This window comes from Halichoeres trimaculatus, unplaced genomic scaffold, assembly GCF_033239565.1.
Source record: "Halichoeres trimaculatus isolate MK-OKI-2021-1 unplaced genomic scaffold, fHalTri1.1 fHalTri1_scaffold_17, whole genome shotgun sequence".
In the NCBI taxonomy this organism is placed as follows: domain Eukaryota; kingdom Metazoa; phylum Chordata; class Actinopteri; order Labriformes; family Labridae; genus Halichoeres; species Halichoeres trimaculatus.
This window is the reverse complement of record NW_027437195.1, coordinates 15,876,627-15,886,946: the sequence shown is the minus strand read 5'-3', so window position 1 is coordinate 15,886,946 and position 10,320 is coordinate 15,876,627. Positions and strand designations below refer to the sequence as shown.

Sequence of the window (10,320 nt, the reverse complement as noted above, 5' to 3'; positions counted from 1 at the left end):
ATATTTATTGAAATGATTATAAATCATTTATTATCATCAATAAGCACCAAGCAAATATTTTTCCTCTCTGTTTCTGGAGCTGCAATGTGAGAGAGGAATGCAAGCAGGGCTCATAATACTCAGGCTTGCACACGATCTTTTCCTCCCACAGACAGCACATTAAGTGGCTTGACACAGGAAGGTTTAAACACACAGACACTCACCAAAGACATGGATGCAATTCCAGATTATGTTTTTGACAGATTAGGGACGATATAACTTTAATTTTATGCAAATCTTCCACCAGTTCATCAAATATCAACACATCATTTCTTCAAGTTTGGTTTAAAAAGCTTTAATTGTACCAATAAGTCCTGCTTGATCTGTAGTGTGTAGGTGAGAAGTGTTGATAGCACCCAAGCTAATAAAAAAGATGGACATCAATATTCACATTAGCACACAGTTGCATTGGAATAAACTCCAGTACAAATCAAATGCTATGATCTATTTCCTATTTTATGCTGTGCAATATTAGCATATCAGAAGGGTGTGTGTGATGCAACATTCAGACACATAAATCTATTTTGAGACAAGGCAGACACATCTTCTCATCAGACATCAGAACGAAAAAGTTCCACGTTTGGAGCAAAGAGAGGATTAACTTTATCTACAGAGCATACAATCACAAATATTCTTTTTTTTTCTACATTTTAACAACAGATACAAGCATACAAGATAAAGGCAACACTTTGTGCTTTGTATGATATCCTTTAAGGGACTCATTACTCAACTCAAAACTAGTAAAGATGCATGATCAGTTAAAGCTCTCAGTCACTAAATATGGGTCAATGTAATGATTATTTTTTTTGTTCTTGCAAAATTTTGCATCAAGTTTTTAGAGAAATCCTGAAGGACAAAAACAATATGATGAAAACAAAACTTTACAAAGCCATACAGTAACTTATTAACAAACAAATATCAATACAATTTTATCAATAACAGAAAAAAAAACATGCTAGTATGAGCTTTTACTGGGAACAAAAGTTTCAACCTTTGACTGGAGTCTGCTTCCTGTCAGGCTGTGCCGACATAGACCTGAATGCATAAATTCAGTTTTCAAACATGTTTAAAGTAAGATTTGGATATTCCTCAGCTCTGAAAAACAATGACAATACAAATGTTAAGAGAACAATGTAACTCAAGGTGTCAAGAAAACAAACATGAAGAACAAACTATCTATGACATGTGAACATTAAAATGCCGCTTGTTAAAAGAGATGGTGAGGTTTATTCAGAGTAAATTCTCTGAACAGAATCAAAGGCCATCGTTTCCTCACGCTGCCTTGCATGCCAGAGTACTAATAGCTTTTTTCAATACATAAATAATTTTTGACTTTTCAATTGTACACTCTAATGTAATTCAGTCTTCATACAACCACAAAGTACATGATAAAATCTTAACAGTATACCAGCAAAGACACAGTGACCTGAATGATTTATGGCACACCAGATATCCACAACATAGACCCAAATGTAGCAGATTTCAGCTCGGTTTGCGACACGCTGTCTGATCAGGTGGATATCTGGGATTTGGCCATGGTAAGCAACAGCCTATAACAGCTGAAAAAGGCTTAGTGCAAAAAATGAAAAATGTTGCAGTACAGCATGCAATGGAACCTGCAGTTTAGCCTGCATGGATATAAAATATGTCCTCGCCATTACACGTACAACATCAGAGAAACAATGCTCAACAAGAAGAATCACTGGAAACTAACACACCAACCCTGCAGGGTTCTCAACTAGCTAATATTCTTTAAATGATACATTTTTTAATATAATTTCTAGTTGTAGAAAAATAGCTCAATGGCCTTATTTAAAGGAAAATCAGGGATTTGTGTCAAGAAAAAACAATATCCACTCTGTGAATTACCAGAGTGGAAGTACATGTTTCACACTCAGTCAATTCACTCACATGTTCTGGCTGTTCTACAAAGGCCACAGGAACTCTGAAATCCCAACTCTGCTAAATATCCTATAAAGTAAAAGCCTAAAAACTTCCTTTCCACAGATACAAGACAGAACCATCAGAGGAGCAGAGGTAAAGCTGTGTCAAATGTCAGCTGAGTGAGTGACTGGTTCTCTCTGGTGCTCTGAGGAAGGAAGCTTTTCCCCCGTTAAAGTTCTCCAGGTTTCTGGTTGCAGCCGGTGCACACGCGCACAGGGTGGTCCCAGCCCCGAGATGGCACCGTCCGACGCTCCGGGGAGCAGTCGTCGCACACTCCTTGGCCACAGGCTCGACAGTGGTGCTTAGACAGCTTGGCAGTGAACTCGCGCTGGCAGTTGTGGCAGGAGAGGATGTCCTGGTCAGGCACCCAGTAGGCAGGACGAGCTGCGTCTTTCACCAGGCCTGGGGGACATGGCACAAATTAGCAAAGACATAAGGTATCACTTACTGTATGGTTGTCCCTTTGCCTTTTTAAATATCACAGTGCAGACATCAAAGAGCTGCACACATAAGCCCTCTCTTTATTGCAGTTTTTTTCTTATTACTGTTGTTAGCAAAGCATATCAGCTGGAATCTGTTACTGTATGTTTGCACAAGACAGCAGCAGCTAAAAGAAAAGGAGGATTTCAAATCAAAAGTCTTCCATTTTAGGCTGCCAAACATTTCAAATGTGCTATTTGTTTTATCTTGTTTGATTAATCTGTGAAAATAGAACCCAAATCTTAAGACATCATCATCATCATGAAGAAGTTAAACAAGAGGTTATGTCTTGGAGTTTTTCTTAGCAGGCCGTAATTACATCCTGGAGTTTCCGCATGCAACTGTTTTTAGCCAAAAGAGTCCAGCACACAAGCACTTTTGCAGACCTATATTGTGTTCCTCCCAAAATGTCCGGCTAATGTTTTTCTAATTTAGTAGTGTAACACGGATACCATTACACCCCCTGCTGATTAAACACTGACACACACTGCAGTAACTAAATAACCCCCCTCCCCTATTAACTCTTATCAAAATACTGCTACATCAGTAAGATTCCCATCTATTCTTAAGACCAGTGTTTATTGCACGGCTCTCCCTTCAACCATGCTTACTCTTCCTCACCACTCTATGAAGTGCACCTTGACATCAAGAAAAAGTAGGTCCTTGGTCAGCGTAGCCATGGAAACTTGGATACAAGGTTCGGAAACATGCCGGCTAATTTTGTTGTGATTGGAGCAGACTTTGCTCTAAAGTATTTCTGGGTTGGTGAAGGATAGACAAAGATTCGTAGCAGGATATCAGGTTATCAAAAACATACCCATCTATGCCCTTCAGCAGAAAATATGGGTGCACAGTGGGCCCACAAGGCAGCCTTATACATAAAAGGCATGCTTAGGTTTTGCATGTAATAATCTGTAAGAGGTTTTAATAATCATAGTAAGAACAAAAACAAAGACGAAATGAGGCTAGAAATTGACGAATATATTACAATCAGTATATAAATTATCCAGCTTTTTGCACTTTCTCTAATACAGCAGAACCAGTCTTCGAACAAACACTGTCCCTGATTTAGATCTAGAGCACTTTCTGCCTCCAAACATCTGTATCTAAAACAAATATCCTGTGAGTTTACAACAGGAAGTCTTATAAAATGAAATGAGTAAACAGGCTAACGAGTCATCTATCTCACCTTTGCACTAGTATAAGCAGCACGGTTTGAAGTATGTGTTAAACATTAGGGGAGCAGAGCACTACTCTAAGAAGAAACAACCACTGATGTGTTCAGGAGAGCATGTTAAAAACAGTTTTTGATTCTGAAGTCAGCATGTGTAGGAGGATTGTAATTTTGGAGAATAAACATTAAGAACAGGCAACAAATGATCGGACATTCTCTGTTTAAAGATCAGCTTTTAGCTTACTACACCACAATTCATTCACTTTATGAGCCTTTCAAAACTATACAATTAAAGCATAAACACCATCTGTAGTTTTAGAATAGTGTGCCCTAGTTTGTCCCAAAATTCACTTTCTCAAATCATACAGGAGTTGCTATAGTTAAATTATCCAGGGAACTTGTACCTAAATTCATATTTGCTATTCCAACTCCTGCATGACATTTTTAAGAGTTCAAACCAGAAACAAAACCTCACATCTTTTCTGCCAGGCTTTAAATAAGCATGCCACATGTCTGCCACCAGAGGGCAATGTGCCCTTTAACTCACAGTTCAGCCTACAGGGTCATTAATTCTAGTTACATAACAGTCCTGTTTAGGCTTTGTGCTGGGGAACACTCACCAAGTGGGATGTCAATGGCAGTGACCACAACCCCAAAAGTGTTGGTCACTGCTTCTCCGACCTTTCTGGCGAGGTTTCCACCTTCCTCTTCCTCGAGCTCGGCCTCAAGGAGCTCTGGAGAAAGAAAACAGTAAAGTTTTAAACAAGCTTAATGTAACCTGGCTGCATCATAAATGACTCAAATGAAATATTCAGCAGTCGTGGATGTTCGCATACCTGTGAATGTGGCTCTCTGCTCAAAGCAAACATCACAAACTCTGACAGGAGCAAGACCCCAGCCTCTTTCAGGGACAGGAGCAGCTTTGGAAGAGCAGCCGTCGCAGAACCCCTCCCCACAGGCACGGCAGTGATGTTTGGTGTCGTTGTCCTGGAAGACTGCGTGACACTTATGGCACCCCTTATACAAGAGAAAAACAACAGCAGAAGTTGTTATTGACTGAAAGCACGAAGAGAGAAGACACAATCTGAGCCTTTCCAGGTTTTATCTTGTGACCTGCAAACACAGATTGTGTAATCGTCTCAGAACAGCACACACTGTAAACATCCCTCTGGACAGGAAAGTGTTGACTTGGCTGTTGGTAGTGGTGGTGGTGGGTGAGGGGGGGGCTGAGTGACACTCACGAAGATGAGGGAGTTGGGTTTCCAGTAGGCTGGAGCGATCTGATCCGTCAGCCAAGAGGTGACAGCCTTTGCAGGCTTGACGCTGAGCTCTGACACAGACTGGGCTACTAGGTTGACTCCATCCAGGAGACGCTGAGCTGCATTGCTGTTGTCCTTTAAAAAACCATCCGACTGAAGAAAAGAGACAAATTATGAATGTGTGAGTTGTTGAATGATTACCTTTAGCTGTCATTACAGAGCTTCAGAAAATTGTTGACATAATATAAATACATCACAGAGTCTGCTCCTCTCACCCCAGGCCATACATGCTGGATCTCAGTACGGACTACAGTATCCACAGGATCCTGGTTCCCATACCAGTACTGACGACTCCGGTAGATCACCCCACAGTTTGGACATTCAATCACATACCTGTCCAGACAGAAATATTACACTCAGATCGTAAAATGAAACACATTTGTGTCTGAAGTGTAACATGAAACATGTAGGTTATGTTAAAGGTAATCTGACATGGAAGTTCAGAGTCTGGTACACCGAGGCTAAAATTGGGTGCTGCAAAAGGTAACAGAAGCTTAGCTAGAGACCAGTTAGCATGAGCCTGCTATACATTCAACTGCAACTCACCCAGACCAGGCGTATTTGGCAAGACCCATCCATGGGGAGTCTGAAGACGCTGAGGTCTTAGGGACAACGATTACTTCCTTTCCACTTTCATAGCAGGCCTAAAATGATGCACAGACACAGTAACTTCAAGCTATCAGACATAATCAGAGAGGTGACAACACCAGCAGATAACAGGGATATTTATATCAGGATATATATTTCAAACCGTGCTTACCTTGCAGGTGTAAATACGATTATCATACTGAACAGAGTAACGACAACGATGCTTTGCTTCATGACCTGCTCCTTCTCCTAAGTGGTTCATGCTGTTCTTGCAGCCAGATCTGAGAAAAAATTAATATGTCAGAGGGGTATAAAATGTCAAGAGCAGAAGGTTTTAGAAAAAAGTTGGTAATTATTGTCATCACTTTTTTAAATCACAGCAGGATACTCACCCACAACTGAGGCAGAGGCAGGAGCAGGTGAAATACTCATCAGGAAAGAAGCAGCTGTGGGCTACAAGCTCACCTGTAATTTCCCCATTAAAGCGCTCACTCAGTGCCTGTGGGGAAATGAAGGATGAGAACACTGACAAACAAAAGGACACATCTCGTCTTCATGTGCGCACTGTAAGAACAGTATGGCAGCAGTTCAAATGCCAGCTAACTTCACGTCCCCACACACACACACACACACCTGCAAGGCTTTGAAGATGACCACCGGGGTTCTAGGAGAACGGGTGGCGTTGTTGTCGAGGAGTTGCTCCAGTTTGTTCTGCAGGCCGCGGAAATCAGTAGGAGGGTTAAGAGTCTGTGTGCCCAAGTACTGCACAGAGCTGAAGGCTTCTGGGAACCGGGCAAGCTTCTTGAAGCGCTCAGATAGCAGCCGATCCACAGACTCAGAGGACTTACCTAAAGAAAGACATGGATGAAGAGGTTAACACAGATTGTAAACAGAGCTTTATCTGTCCACAAAGTGCAGCACCAGAAAGAAACACTAGGGCCTGTCATATCTGAGTGGAAATACTCTAACACTGAAATATTTAGTTGCTGTGTTGCAGTGTCAACAATAAGCTCCCAAAATTATCTTGTACTTAAAAAATCTGAGAGCAAAGGCAACCTTTTTTGATTTCTACTTTAATACTCTGATGCTTTAACCCTCTTTTTAAGTTTTTATACATCCACAGAGTAAAAATCAACTTTTAGAACAATGCATGGAGCATAAAATTCATGATTTTTTTTTTTTTAACCGAATGAACACCATGCAGTGGGAAAACGTATGACATTAATGTCAAGTTTTTACACCAGCTGTTCGGCTACAAGGAATGGAGAAACACAGTTACATCTTCTTAGTGTTTCAGGAGCTTCAAATATGTGCACTTAGCTTCAGTTTGTTGTCCGGAATGTAGTGTTTTAACATTTCTTTAAAACTTGGAATGCTAAGTGTTACCTCTGGTGTTCAGGAATGAAGTTTATTATTTCAACCTGCAATTATCTGCCGAGCTAAAGCCTTAGTTTACTCTAAAGGCACCAACCTGTCCCTTCCAGTGATGCACACTTTAAGTTATGGAGATGGATCAGGATGTGTTGTTTTAACAGAAGTCAAATTTCCGCAGGTTTAACTTCCCTAATAAATGTGTAGCAGGTGACAATGAGAAGCAGAGCTGAGTGTTTTACCTGATCCGAGCAGCTTGGTGTGGACAGTTTCATGGAAGATGACCACTGCAGGGCCCAGTGTGGACAAAGGGACGTCCAGGCCACAACGAGCTGTTGTTGCCTTCAGCTCCTTAGTGAAATGCTTCAAATAGGCGTCCGAGGCATCCCCGAGGAACTTGAACAGGTCGTCATGGAGGCGATCAGCATGGGTGCGGTAGATGATGAGGTCAGAGATGGCGAGCACCTTGAGCAATAGGCGTGTTCTCTGGCCCTGTTTGGAGCTGTTCCCCAGCAGCCCTTCTGTATCGATGACCACTACGTTACGGCTGGGGTCCAACGCGGCCCACACGCCCACTGTACATGACTCCTGCGTAGGGGAGGTCTTGAAAACTTCTTTGCCAAGAAAGAACGTGTGGTTTAGGGTGTGAGACTTGCCCTCTCCTGTGTTGCCGAAGATGGACACCACCTTAAGGAGTTGGTCGGGGTCACAGCTCAGGCGCTTCACAAATGAACTTTCATCCTTTATCTTTAAAGAGAAAAAGTGTAAAGGTGACTGTTATGTATTAATGATGGTGTTTGAATGTACATCATGTACAGGAAGAATTTCGATAATATAAAAAAAGAGACATGCCCTCAGAATCAGTCAATAATTTCAATATTTTTTTAAGAAATTGGAGCCTCGTCTAAAAACATGAATACAGCATAATTCAAATACAATCACACGTCACATGTTTGGGGTGAGGTTTTTCAATTAGCTCATCTCTTTTCAAACATTATCAGATTTATATAAAAATATTTCTCAGCCTTTCAAGCTTTGTAAGAAATGAAACAGCATTGGGAGTATGTAAAATGCTTTTATCATTAGACCTTCAGGTTAATTTAATAAGTGTGCAGTCTTCTTCCTCTTCTTTTAATATGTATGTATCTAATAGGGCTGCAGCTATCGAATATTTTCGTATTTGAGTATTCTACTGAAAATCCCATCGATTAATCAAGTAATCGGATAAAATACATTTTTGTTTAGTTAAAGAGCAGTTATTTTTCAAATGAAAATTTTTCTCTTTAAGAAATAGAATTTCCTGATACAGCATGTCAAAAAGAGCACTTACTTTGGTAGCTCCAAAATTTGTAAACACACTTTGACACATTTTTTGTGCCTTGTACATCTCATCAAATGTTGTTGACCCAAATGGCACCCGTTTAGAATGACCCATTAGTCTCCAAACTCCAGAAATAAGCCAGATTTGTTGCTAGTTGCTATTTTGTATAAGAGTTAGCTTGAGGGGTCTGAAAACTCTCTTAATATGGCCTCAGCTCTATTTGAAATACCACTCTTTTATCTTTTTTTTTTTAATTAAAGGATTCCTCGAGGCTAGAAAATTACTCGAGTATTTTTTGTAATCGAGTACCTCGGATAATTCGGGGAATCTTTCAGCTCTAGTATCTGAGGAACAAAATGTGCAATCCAAGTATCAATTATGCACTACTAACCTGCATCTCCTCATTCTCATCCACCAAGAGAAAACTGGAAACCTTCTCCAAAAGTTTAGCTTTCTGAGATTTGGTCTCATCGTCTATGTGGACAGCAGGCGGCACAGATGTTTGGACCAAGCTGACCTCCGCAGGTTTGGGTGGAGGAGGGTAAGATGTCAGCTGGTGTTTCTTCTTGTTGCCTCCACTGTGGGTGCGTTTCTGACAGTCTTGGCACAGGTTAAGTTTGCAGTTCTGGCAGCGGACCACAGATCTGCGGCGCTTGCCATTGTCTCCGTTCCCTCCTTTGCAGTTGTCACAGTATGGGACATGACCAGGACCTATCTGAACCCGCTCGTGGTTCTTCAGACTCTCCTGGTTGTGGAGCTCGAGCTCACAGCGGACACACTGCAAGCTTTTGCATTCGTTGCACTCAAACGCAGCCTCCTCAGAGCCACCACAGGCATAACTCTCTTGACATATTAAACTAGTATTGACTCCCTTTTCTGAAGATGAGCCATGGCCACTCATCGTTTCTTACACGGAAAACTTGAATACAGAGCAGTGTCTATTGAAACACCCTTGACAACAGCAGCTTGTTCTATAGTGAAAAATGAGAAATGACAAGCCTTTGGTAATACTGAACACGGAGACGGCCTTACAATAACTCAACTTAAAATAGCTGCATAGTTCCAGGTGTAATGTCCTAACAAGTGTACAATAATAACTTAGAAAATATTAACAGGTGAAACAAGAAAATTATGTAATTTTGTGCAAGTGAGGCAATGAAGCAGAAACAGCCGTCAGCTTGAGTAACAGATATCCTATTACCTCAGTTAGCTTGTTCGTGAGTTTAAGTTAGCATTTAGCTGCAACAGTAGATACAGTATGTCATAAGTTAACATATAAAACGAACCTCACACGGAAAAATATGGACGTATCTCGTACCAAGAGAGACAATGAACTCTCTCCTAAAAAGATGAATGTGCAAATGCAGATGCTAACAACAGGCTAGCTAGCAAACTGAGCAACAACAGCTCGCTGAGAAACTCTGCAGATAATTTGGCCACAAAGCAGTTACGCGTAACTTACAGCTAGCTGGTTTCGAGGGACGGTTTCAACTTTTTTCCAAAGATTATCTTTGATATACAAGGCGGCGAGTCCTAACAGCTCATATCCGTCCTTACAAGCAGCTAGCCCCCAGTCTGTCAACTGAGCTGTAACAACATATCAACCAAAACAACAGTCCATCGATGGTAAAAGCTCGGATATTCGCGTTCTCCTTTGCCTAACAACGGGAGGAAATCCGCAAGACTACGGTTAGAAAGTCTTTGAAAAGTGTTACTGTGTTTGGATCCTTCCGAGCAGTGTCATTGTTTTGTTCTTCAGCCCCCTCCCTGGCAGATCCCTCTAGCTACGTTATTTTGTTGCCAGGTCAGATCAGCTGATCAGATTATTTTCAGTCACAGGGTCAGTGGAGGGTAAGAGACAAGTGCATGATGGGACTTGTAGTTCTGTAGCACAGACCAGACGCTAGGACACCACTGAGCTCCAGAGTGTCTTAAAGTATTTGCAATTCCCCTTTTCTATTGGAAAAAAAGTCACCTATTCTCAAACTTTGTTTTAAGTATCACTCGTTTAAGTTCAATTTAAGCTCTCTTGTAGTTCTTTCCTTTAGATGGGCCAGAAACTTAAACCAATGTAAACATTACTA

The 10,320-nt window shown here is 41.2% G+C and overlaps 1 protein-coding gene across 2 annotated transcripts; it reads right to left on the bottom strand.

Moving 5' to 3' along the window:
* Nucleotides 1-53: 53 nt before the first annotated feature.
* Nucleotides 54-10,032, bottom strand: LOC141806717 (zinc finger FYVE domain-containing protein 1-like). 2 transcript variants are annotated; one of them, XM_074692359.1, is made up of 12 exons: nucleotides 9,699-10,032; nucleotides 8,628-9,207; nucleotides 7,158-7,662; nucleotides 6,178-6,392; nucleotides 5,937-6,043; nucleotides 5,717-5,825; nucleotides 5,503-5,600; nucleotides 5,172-5,289; nucleotides 4,879-5,049; nucleotides 4,474-4,654; nucleotides 4,258-4,371; nucleotides 54-2,385 (listed from the first exon to the last, which is right to left on the bottom strand). In XM_074692359.1, exons 2-12 carry the CDS (start codon nucleotides 9,135-9,137, stop codon nucleotides 2,153-2,155), a joined length of 2,361 nt encoding a protein of 786 aa, XP_074548460.1. In that variant the 5' UTR covers nucleotides 9,138-9,207; nucleotides 9,699-10,032; the 3' UTR covers nucleotides 54-2,152. The 2 variants fall into 2 exon arrangements, with proteins under 2 accessions (XP_074548460.1, XP_074548459.1); XM_074692358.1 differs by having other exon boundaries at nucleotides 8,628-10,032.
* Nucleotides 10,033-10,320: the final 288 nt, after the last annotated feature.

Coding starts and splice junctions, on each gene's coding strand:
- LOC141806717 (XM_074692358.1), bottom strand. CDS start 9,137: ATGAGTGGCCATGGCTCATCTTCAGAAAAGGGAGTCAATACTAGTTTA. Junction 7,663..8,627: donor ATGAGAATGAGGAGATGCAG/GTTAGTAGTGCA, acceptor TTCTCTTTAAAG/ATAAAGGATGAAAGTTCATT. Junction 5,050..5,171: donor TCCAGCATGTATGGCCTGGG/GTGAGAGGAGCA, acceptor TCTTTTCTTCAG/TCGGATGGTTTTTTAAAGGA.